The 12,190-nt window shown below is 46.0% G+C and overlaps 1 protein-coding gene across 4 annotated transcripts in view; it reads left to right on the top strand.

Moving 5' to 3' along the window:
* Positions 1–12,190, top strand: part of FUT8 (fucosyltransferase 8) — a 172,686-nt gene that overhangs the window by 109,905 nt on the left and 50,591 nt on the right. For all 4 annotated transcript variants that reach the window (XM_040411702.1, XM_040411701.1, XM_040411703.1 and 1 more), the window contains one exon: positions 4,292–4,529. In XM_040411702.1, coding sequence (XP_040267636.1) covers positions 4,292–4,529 — 238 coding nt within the window. The remainder of the gene's footprint in view (positions 1–4,291; positions 4,530–12,190) is intronic.

The following is a 12,190-nucleotide window of genomic DNA, read 5'->3' as shown; positions in this document are numbered from 1 at the left end:
GGACCCCCACCAGTTTCACACATTCCCATCCACTTGGACCCCCACCAGTTTCCACAGTCCCATCCACCTGGACCCCCACCAGTTTCCACAGTCCCATCCACCTGGACCCCCACCAGTTTCCACAGTCCCATCCACCTGCACACATTGTGTGTACTTCCATAGACATCAGCAGACACAAATCGCCCCAACTTCAAGGGGTTGTCTCATAGGCCCGGGTGGGGATGTTTTCCCTCTGCATTTTCAGAGTATTGTGCATACGTCAAATGGACCCATAGGCCCCATTCACTTGAAGGAGACCTCTACTGGGTGGTGTCTGTCACTGTATGGGGACTGTGCCACTCCGTAGTAACACGGGCACATAGAGGTGACGGAAGTCTTCCCGATGGAAGCCTCAGACGGGCAGATCTGACGTTTGTCGGCCAACCAGTTTATGGGTGAATATATGTGTGACGTCCACTGATCTGTTGTGCTCTATATGTATAAGCTTGCAGTGGTAATTACGGGAAGAGCTGTCATTAAGTACCTCGCTGCTCTTACTCGCTATGCTGCTGGTGCATTTTCCCAGTTGGACTCATATCAAGAGTTTCATGCATATGTAAGGACGCGGCCTAGTGTTATTCATGCCGCGCGTGCCGCACAAGGTCACCTTGGCATCTAGTTAAAAGCCAGATCCAGCTAACGAACTAAACCACGCTGAAACTTTCACTTTAGTGTCAGTCTTTTTATATGTTGTGAATGAGAATAGATTTAGCTTTTATTGTGTTAATAAATGCATCTGCCGACATATTTACACCCCATTACCTATGTATTGCTACTATCTAATTACCACGGACATGGCGTTTTCTATTATATTGGTGATTCTCACTATTTTTGACTAGAAATATCTTTTCCAGTGCTTTACTGTGATTGCAGGTCTTGTGTAACAGGGCTGTGTGGAGAGAAGGGTTTGGCCTCTACAGTGCTTTATGACTATACAGTGCTAAGAACAGATCAGATGTCTTAAAGGGATTATCCCATTATTGGTGAAAAAAAAAATGAAAATCAGATATCGTATTGTAGATGGAAATCTGTAACAAAGCTAGCCATTTACCTTACATGTACGCAGAGATCTCCCCATACACTTCTCCAATTGCTCTGCTAGATTTTCTCAGGAAATGTGTCCTTTCTGCTGCAACTCTCTCCCTATAACAGCTCAGGGTGTGTGTCCTTTCTGCTGCAACTCTCTCCCTATAACACTTAGGGTGTGTGTTCTTTCTGCTGCAGCTCTCTCCCTATAACAGCTCAGGGTGTGTGTCCTTTCTGCTGCAGATCTCTCCCTATAACAGCTCAGGGTGTGTCTCCTTTCTGCTGCAGCTCTCTCCCTATAACAGCTCAGGGTGTGTGTCCTTTCTGCTGCAGCTCTCTCCCTATAACAGCTCAGGGTGTGTGTCCTTTCTGCTGCAGCTCTCTCCCTATAACAGCTCAGGGTGAGTGTCCTTTCTGCTGCAGCTCTCTCCCTATAACAGCTCAGGGGTGTGTGTCCTTTCTGCTGCAGCTCTCTCCCTATAACAGCTCAGGAGGATGTGTTATTTCTGCTGTACCTCTACCCTGTAATGCCACAGCTTCTAACAGAGGATATGGCTGGTGCCAGTTGAAGTTTTAAACTGAGCGCGTGCGACCACCTCAGTGTGGTGGACAAGAAATAAGGAAAATAACAAACGGCAGGTGGCGCTATACATATACATTTTTAGCTCGATGACGATACCAAATTTCTAATTGTATGCAATTACAAAAGTATTCAGATCCAGGTGCTGGTTTGAAAAACGTGGAATATTTCTCATGGCACAACCATTTTAAAGGGGCACTCTAGTTCTCTTCTAGCTGTCATTTAATAGGAACCTTCATTGTTTACTCCCAGGGAATAAGACTCTGTCCTGACCTTGTGGTGGGCACACGTGTGCGTGGCTCATATGAGTGTTCAGCAGTAGCTTAGGCTGCGCCTACTTTGTAGTGGACATGACTGCAGCAGTGCTCCCATTGACTTCTGGCACCAGTACTAATGCTGATCGGCAGGATGTCAAACCCCCTCTGATGAGGTAGTGATGGCCTATCCTTAGAATAGGCTATCGCTTGATAAAAGGACAAACACTTTTTTAAGAGTGTCTGCTCCCATGATTTTTAAGCGGTCTGGACTGTGCACTGTGCGGCCTGGACTGTGCACTGTGCGGCCTGGACTGTGCACTGTGCGGCCTGGACTGTGCACTGTGCGGCCTGGACTGTGCACTGTGCGGCCTGGACTGTGCACTGTGCGGCCTGGACTGTGCACTGTGCGGCCTGGACTGTGCACTGTGCGGCCTGGACTGTGCACTGTGCGGCCTGGACTGTGCACTGTGCGGCCTGGACTGTGCACTGGGCGGCCTGGACTGTGCACTGGGCGGCCTGGACTGTGCACTGGGCGGCCTGGACTGTGCACTGGGCGGCCTGGACTGTGCACTGGGCGGCCTGGACTGTGCACTGGGCGGCCTGGACTGTGCACTGTGCGGCCTGGACTGTGCACTGTGCGGCCTGGACTGTGCACTGTGCGGCCTGGACTGTGCACTGTGCGGCCTGGACTGTGCACTGTGCGGCCTGGACTGTGCACTGGGCGGCCTGGACTGTGCACTGGGCGGCCTGGACTGTGCACTGGGCGGCCTGGACTGTGCACTGGGCGGCCTGGACTGTGCACTGGGCGGCCTGGACTGTGCACTGGGCGGCCTGGACTGTGCACTGGGCGGCCTGGACTGTGCACTGGGCGGCCTGGACTGTGCACTGGGCGGCCTGGACTGTGCACTGGGCGGCCTGGACTGTGCACTGGGCGGTATGTTCACCTGCTATCTTATGTAAAAGCATAGATGACACTTTGTCATATTCCCATGAGCTGTGCCAAGCTCAGCTCGGCTATGCTGACAATCACAGCTCTGCGATGTCTGTACTGGGCTTGTCTTTGTCCATGATGCCTCATTTATTCATGAGATGCTGCTAAGGGATAGTCACTGACGGCATGGGCTGATAATGTGTATTTCCATCACATATACAGTTATGTATGGCTCTCAGAGAAGCAGAAATCCCACTTGGGGTAGAGAGGACTTCAGCTGTTTCTGTGTGACTAGAGGTCCTTTTGACCGGACAGATTTATGTCCAGCAGTGAGTGCTGATCAGGAATACAGCATGTTGATCGACGCTCGTTTAAGGACCGTAGCCGCAGGAGCGGGTGGAGTGCTTGTGCGCCCATTTATTTACACTGTTGGCAGCACGTCCCTCATTTACGCAGCTAATGCTGGCATAAAGGATCCGATCAGCCGGCAAACAATTGTTTGCTCTTTTGTTGGCGGGCCTTTTACACGGACTAGTGGTCGGGAATAAATGCTCCTTTCAGGCGATAATCAACCCGTATATAAGGTACTTAAAGCTGGCCAGACACAGATGAATGCCAGCCTAACCCCTCAATCTCACCTGCCCCACCACCTGATTTGAAGGGGGGCTTCCAACTCTCCCATAGTAGCAGATGTCAGGAAAGAGAAGGACTGGGCTGTTGGCATTCGGCATGCCCAATCCTTGGGTCTTGGGAGATAAGCCACTGCCTGAGGTATCTCTCTTCTCCCGATTTAGAACACATGCCTATGTTTGGGACGGTCAGGAGAGAGCGCTGTCACATCAAATAAGCATTTAGCCAACCGCTATCTAACGAGTATGGTCATCAAGAATCCTTGACTTTGACTATGGAAAGCTCCTCATAAAGGGCTTCTATACATTAAAAAGTCACTGAGTTTTGAAAAAACAATTGATATGTCATAGAGACATATCAAAAGTTTTGATCGGTGAGGGTCCGAGTGCTGAGACCCCCCCTACAGAATGAGACGAGAGAAGGGCGCGGCTATCACACTCTCTCTCCTCAGAATGAAGATGGACTGATAGACTTTCTATTGGTCCTGTCTCCTGCAGTGAGGAGATAGAGCACAATGTCCGTGCCCTTCTCTTGTCCCATTCTAAAGATCGGTGTGGGTCTCAGCGCTCACAACCCCACTGATAAAAAGTTTTCATCTATCTCTGCCAAACTCTGTGACCCTGTAATAAAATGGTGTCTTCGGCACTCTGTCCACCCCAATCCAGTTGAGCCCTCTGTGCTTCTGGGAGAAGGGCCTTTCTTTGATACCTTTTCCAGGAGGCGTTCACAAGTGCAGAAGCAGAATCCACATTGGTGGATGATGATGATATTGTTTTTTTAGATGTGTTTTTCAGGATTTTCTAAAACTGTCCTTTGTTTCCACCACAGAACCCAAAGGATTGCAGCAAAGCCAAGAAATTAGTGTGTAACATCAACAAAGGGTGCGGCTACGGATGCCAACTTCACCACGTGGTCTACTGCTTCATGATAGCCTTCGGCACGCAGAGGACTCTCATCCTGGAGTCACAGAGTTGGAGATATGCTACCGGTGGATGGGAGACGGTCTTTAAGCCGGTCAGTGACACATGTACGGATAGGTCTGGCACCTCCACCGGACACTGGTCAGGTCAGTCTCTTACTGCTTGAGGTTCTTCTCCATGATATGCCCAGTAGCCGATTGAGCAGGCGTTGCTTTAATGTGCTTAGAGTCTGGAACGTTGCTTCCGACCCCATGTGTTGCCGTAGCTGTAACATTGCCCTAGCATGGCTGCGTTTGTCATCTGCTATAGAAGACTCTTTCATCTGGCCATTGACCTTAATTTTCCCAGTGATATGACACATGTAGTAGATGACACAATGAAATTCATGGAGCGTGATGCTTGTGTCCTTGAAACGATTTACTCATTAACACCCATCTCACAATCCGCTGAGCACAACCTTGCTTGACTTGCGTTGCGTGTAATCTCCTGTGAGCTGTAGACTTGCAGATTTTTTTTCACTTGGAAAGTTTGCATTTGGAAATTTACTTTTCTGCCATCGAGCACTAAGCAAACTTTAGTTCCTTTATGTCTAACTTTAGACGATCTGTCTGACCTTTCTTCTGGACCAACGTCCTCTCAGGGCAATCATCTGCTTGCCTGTCCATGACCGTCATACATTTGTCAGGTCTGTGTAGTGACAGATACAGCATTACCCAAAATGCCGACTCTGCAGTGACGGTATAAATATCAATGAGCCACATCTTCCAGGCAGCGTATGCCTACACGTCTGTAGTTTTATATTTTCACGGTACTTGTAATGAACTGATAATTATTAGTTTTCTATTTTTCTTCAAAGGGTCCCCAGACAATAAGCTAATAATTAACCGGCAGCCGTAATCTGTTTGTGAACTTATAACCAGGTGTTTGATTCTCCTGCAGCGCCTCCCCAGGGAAAATGAGGCATTACACAGTCCCCATAGAATATTTATCTGCAGAGCGTCCTCCTTGGCATTTGCCTCCCTGAATTAAATTACCCTGTGTGGCTTTTCTTCTCGGTCAGAAATGTTCATGGCAATTAGTGTCACGGCCGATCCTGACATTAATTGGAACTTACTGGGCTCTGAAGCGTCATGGAGGCTGGCGGCCTCTCCAAACTCTCAGGAAGTACACATTTGGGACACTCCTCAAGGCTGGTGTTTCCATTCTTGATTCCTGAGCGAGTGCCTTTTAATAAATTAGTCACATCGTTGGCCGTCCGTGTGCCAGAAACTGAAGTCTATGCCAGCTGGGGGCTGGCGTTGACTTCCGCTACTGGCATAAGTTGTAGTAAGACTGGTGGTGCAGCATGAAGACCCGCCCCTTCTGCTAGGCCCCACCCCTTTTATATCCACTTTAGAAAAGTGGTGAGAAGACCAAAAAGTTGCAAATTGTGCATGCGCCATAATTGGCGACTTTCTCACGCCACAACAGTGGTAAATGATGTGTCTATGTACCAGATCGTGCTTTCTAGAATGGAGTTCTGCACCAGACTCAAGCCGTCCTTGCATTACATAGATGACCGTACATGTGAACGGCCATCCTGCGATACTACATTTCTCCTGCAGTGGGCGCTATGCCTGGCTGGTTGTGGCCATTTGCCAGGGGTGCAGGCCCATGTAGCAGGTGAGCGGGAGCTCCACAAGCTCGAAGGATCAGCATGGGTCCCAGACAATCATTCGCTAGCAGTATCCACTAACCTTATAGGATGTGTATACCCCTTTAATGGGTTAAGTACATGTTGCCCGTTTCATCTATCTAAGGTCGTTTATTTGACTTTATATTTATGGCACATTTTCCACCCAGTTGGGATTGGATCCAATTGCTAAGTGAGGTATAAAAGAAAAGCTTCTAGATCCTGGTGGATCCAATCACCGTTAGAGCAAGACCGCCCTTGCCTGACCCCGATGTCTGTGTCTGCACTGGATAAATCGCTCATTATCAAATTGGAGCTTTTTAATTAAGCAGTTGTATAAGAGGACCTTATCAAGCAAAGTTAAGACCGTTACCTGGGGCCAGTAGATGCTTAATGAGAAGCGGAGGGGAGGTAGCAGCGTCGGCTGCTTGTCTCTGTACAGCGGGGCCATGATAATGGAATGGAGATTCACCTAGATACAGAAGGCAACAAGTACTGATGACATCACACATCCCGAGATGACATCGTGATTGGGCCAGAAACCATGTCAAAAGGGGCACCGAGTTTTACCTTGGCCTGAAGAGAGTGCCGAGGGGCGACCTCATAGCACAAAGCTTCGTGGTAATGTCGACTGTGAAATGTTAGACGTTTATTTTTCCTCTCGCTCTAACTTCTGCTCAGAGCCTGACTCCTTTTCTTTTTCCGGCTTGTCCTATTAGGATAGGACATCACTAGCTGATTGGTGGGGGGTCCCTTTATTCCTGCTGATGAGATGCAGGACTGAGGGGGTTGTTTGGGAGGTACCCATAGGTCGTGTGGGATGCTTTGCATTTATGGATTTTGACTTCCCAAGATTCATTCCTGAGTGACCTGTAGTATCAGTACAGCAGGTTTACGGAGTATGGCGGGTCTCCTTCCTGCTTACCACTATACAGGTACTATAGACCTTGTATAATCAGAATCTATGCCGCCCATGTTACGTTGTGTGACCTGCAGAGACGGCTTGTGTTCCTACGTCTTGCCAGGTGTTATAATTGTTAGTTTTATAGCAGCGCTATCTGTCTTTATAGGTAGTAGTGCGATTAGCATTGCATAAAATCATTGCCCGGAAATAGCTCCAACTCATTGCTCCATTAACCAGTGCCAGATCTTATCACTTGGCTTCTCTCACTTGCTCTTCACAGCACAATGAATGGCAGTAATAAAATGGTAATCCGTCTGATCGTAATCGGCGCCGAAACCCAGGCAAACACGGGGAGAACATACAAGCTCCATGCAGATGTTGTCCTTGGTCGGATTCGAGCCCAGGACCCCAGCGCTGCAAGGCACCATCAAAAATTCTTTAAAATGATGTTAAATATCAAAAAGAGGTTTAACAGCAGGTCACTTTCTGCTGACACAATAAGGCGGCCACACCTTGTATTTCTTCCAGTCCTTTCACCTTGATCTTGTGGGAATGCAGCCACAGGTTCTCATGCTTTAGTGCATGGGGTGCGTCACTGGTCAGACAACACCGTGTATGCATGGCCTCTGCAGCCCTGCTACTTATAGCTTTCAGGAGCACGCTCCTTTATATAGTACACGTACACTGTATGGTCGCGCTCCTTTATATAGTACACGTACACTGTATAGTCGCGCTCCTTTATATAGTACACGTACACTGTATGGTCGCTCTCCTTTATATAGTACACGTACACTGTATAGTCGTGCTCCTTTATATAGTACACGTACACTGTATAGTCGTGCTCCTTTATATAGCACACGTACACTGTATAGTCGTGCTCCTTTATATAGTACACGTACACTGTATAGTCGTGCTCCTTTATATAGTACACGTACACTGTATAGTCGTGCTCCTTTATATAGTACACGTACACTGTATAGTCGTGCTCCTTTATATAGTACACGTACACTGTATAGTCGTGCTCCTTTATATAGCACACGTACACTGTATGGTCGCGCTCCTTTATATAGTACACGTACACTGTATAGTCGTGCTCCTTTATATAGCACACGTACACTGTATGGTCGCTCTCCTTTATATAGCACACGTACACTGTATGGTCTCTCTCCTTTATATAACACACGTACACTGTATGGTCGCGCTCCTTTATATAGCACACGTACACTGTATGGTCGCGGTTCTTTTATATAGTACACGTACACTGTATAGTCGCTCTCCTTTATATAACACACGTACACTGTATGGTCTCTCTCCTTTATATAGTACCCGTACACTGTATATAGTCGCGCTCCTTTATATAGTACATGTACACTGTATGGTCGCGCTCCTTTATATAGTACACGTACACTGTATGGTCGCGCTCCTTTATATAGTACACGTACACTGTATGGTCGCGCTCCTTTATATAGTACACGTACACTGTATAGTCTCTCTCCTTTATATAGTACACGTACACTGTATAGTCGCTCTCCTTTATATAGTACACGTACACTGTATATAGTCGCTCTCCTTTATATAGCACACGTACACTGTATGGTCGCTCTCCTTTATATAACACACGTACACTGTATGGTCTCTCTCCTTTATATAGCACACGTACACTGTATAGTCGCTCTCCTTTATATAGTACACGTACACTGTATGGTCGCGCTCCTTTATATAGTACACGTACACTGTATGGTCGCGCTCCTTTATATAGTACACGTACACTGTATGGTCTCTCTCCTTTATATAGCACACGTACACTGTATGGTCGTGCTCCTTTATATAGTACACGTACACTGTATAGTCGCGCTCCTTTATATAGTACACGTACACTGTATGGTCGCGCTCCTTTATATAGTACACGTACACTGTATGGTCGCGGATCCTTTATATAGTACACGTACACTGTATGGTCGCGGATCCTTTATATAGCACACGTACACTGTATAGTCTCTCTCCTTTATATAACACACGTACACTGTATGGTCGCGCTCCTTTATATAGTACACGTACACTGTATGGTCGCTCTCTTTTATATAGTACACGTACGCTGTATGGTCTCTCTCCTTTATATAGTACACGTACACTGTATGGTCTCCTTTATATCGCACACGTACACTGTATAGTCGCGCTCCTTTATATAGTACACGTACACTGTATGGTCGCGCTCCTTTATATAGTACACGTACACTGTATGGTCGCTCTCCTTTATATAGTACACGTACACTGTATAGTCGCTCTCTTTTATATAATACACGTACACTGTATAGTCTCTCTCCTTTATATAACACACGTACACTGTATGGTCGCGCTCCTTTATATAGCACACGTACACTGTATAGTCTCTCTCCTTTATATAACACACGTACACTGTATAGTCTCTCTCCTTTATATAATACACGTACACTGTATAGTCGCTCTCTTTTATATAATACACGTACACTGTATATAGTCGCTCTCCTTTATATAGTACACGTACACTGTATAGTCTCTCTCCTTTATATAACACACGTACACTGTATGGTCTCTCTCCTTTATATAGTACACGTACACTGTATAGTCGCTCTCCTTTATATAGTACACGTACACTGTATGGTCTCTCTCCTTTATATAGCACACGTACACTGTATGGTCGCGCTCCTTTATATAGTACACGTACACTGTATATAGTCGCTCTCCTTTATATAGTACACGTACACTGTATGCTCGCGCTCCTTTATATAACACATGTACACTGTATATAGTCTCTCTCCTTTATATAGTACACGTACACTGTATGGTCGCGCTCCTTTATATAGTACACGTACACTGTATGCTCGCGCTCCTTTATATAACACATGTACACTGTATATAGTCTCTCTCCTTTATATAGCACACGTACACTGTATGGTCGCTCTCCTGTATATAACACACGTACACTGTATATAGTCGCTCTCCTTTATATAGCACACGTACACTGTATGGTCGCGCTCCTTTATATAGCACACGTACACTGTATGGTCGCGCTCCTTTATATAGTACACGTACACTGTATGGTCGCGCTCCTTTATATAGTACACGTACACTGTATGGTCGCGCTCCTTTATATAGTACACGTACACTGTATGGTCCCGCTCCTTTATATAGTACACGTACACTGTATATAGTCGCGGATCCTTTATATAGCACACGTACACTGTATGGTCGCGCTCCTTTATATAGTACACGTACACTGTATATAGTCGCGGATCCTTTATATAGCACACGTACACTGTATGGTCGTGCTCCTTTATATAGTACACGTACACTGTATGGTCGCACTCCTTTATATAGTACACGTACACTGTATGGTCTCTCTCCTTTATATAGCACACGTACACTGTATGGTCTCTCTCCTTTATATAGCACACGTACACTGTATGGTCGTGCTCCTTTATATAGTACACGTACACTGTATAGTCGCGCTCCTTTATATAGTACACGTACACTGTATGGTCGCGCTCCTTTATATAGTACACGTACACTGTATAGTCTCTCTCCTTTATATAACACACGTACACTGTATGGTCGCGCTCCTTTATATAGTACACGTACACTGTATGGTCGCTCTCTTTTATATAGTACACGTACGCTGTATGGTCTCTCTCCTTTATATAGTACACGTACACTGTATGGTCTCTCTCCTTTATATAGTACACGTACACTGTATGGTCTCTCTCCTTTATATAGCACACGTACACTGTATGGTCGCGCTCCTTTATATAGCACACGTACACTGTATGGTCGCGCTCCTTTATATAGTACACGTACACTGTATGGTCGCGCTCCTTTATATAGTACACGTACACTGTATGGTCGCGCTCCTTTATATAGTACACGTACACTGTATGGTCCCGCTCCTTTATATAGTACACGTACACTGTATATAGTCGCGGATCCTTTATATAGCACACGTACACTGTATGGTCGCGCTCCTTTATATAGTACACGTACACTGTATATAGTCGCTCTCCTTTATATAGTACACGTACACTGTATAGTCGCGGATCCTTTATATAGTACACGTACACTGTATATAGTCGCGGATCCTTTATATAGTACACGTACACTGTATGGTCGCGCTCCTTTATATAGTACACGTACACTGTATATAGTCGCTCTCCTTTATATAGTACACGTACACTGTATAGTCGCGGATCCTTTATATAGTACACGTACACTGTATATAGTCGCTCTCCTTTATATAGCACACGTACACTGTATAGTCGCGGATCCTTTATATAGTACACGTACACTGTATGGTCGCGCTCCTTTATATAGTACATGTACACTGTATGGTCGCGCTCCTTTATATAGTACACGTACACTGTATGGTCGCGCTCCTTTATATAGTACACGTACACTGTATGGTCGCGCTCCTTTATATAGTACACGTACACTGTATATAGTCGCTCTCCTTTATATAGCACACGTACACTGTATATAGTCGCTCTCCTTTATATAGTACACGTACACTGTATGGTCGCGCTCCTTTATATAGTACACGTACACTGTATATAGTCGCGGATCCTTTATATAGTACACGTACACTGTATGGTCGCGCTCCTTTATATAGTACACGTACACTGTATGGTCGCGCTCCTTTATATAGTACACGTACACTGTATAGTCGCGGATCCTTTATATAGTACACGTACACTGTATATAGTCGCTCTCCTTTATATAGCACACGTACACTGTATAGTCGCGGATCCTTTATATAGTACACGTACACTGTATGGTCGCGCTCCTTTATATAGTACACGTACACTGTATGGTCGCGCTCCTTTATATAGTACACGTACACTGTATGGTCGCGCTCCTTTATATAGTACACGTACACTGTATGGTCGCGCTCCTTTATATAGTACACGTACACTGTATGGTCGCGCTCCTTTACACACACATTCACACTGTTTGTCCGTCATGTAAGAACCTTTGCATAATTTCTAAGCTGCTGCATAAATGACCATTTCGGCTGGCAATGGTTCACATTTCCGGTAAGGTTAAACACAGCATTAAATTTGCTTTACGGTGAATCCGCACCTAGGTCCAAAAGTCAGTGGATGAATTTCCTGCTATATTTGTATAGTGGTCGGATCTTTGTCTTCGGAGCTCCAGATTTCTGGTGCACCCAGCACTGGAGCCGCATAATGTGGGGTTTAATG

This window comes from Bufo bufo, chromosome 11, assembly GCF_905171765.1.
Source record: "Bufo bufo chromosome 11, aBufBuf1.1, whole genome shotgun sequence".
NCBI lineage: Eukaryota > Metazoa > Chordata > Amphibia > Anura > Bufonidae > Bufo > Bufo bufo.
Note: the sequence above shows the minus strand (reverse complement) of the source record. Positions and strands in the feature narration are given on the sequence as shown.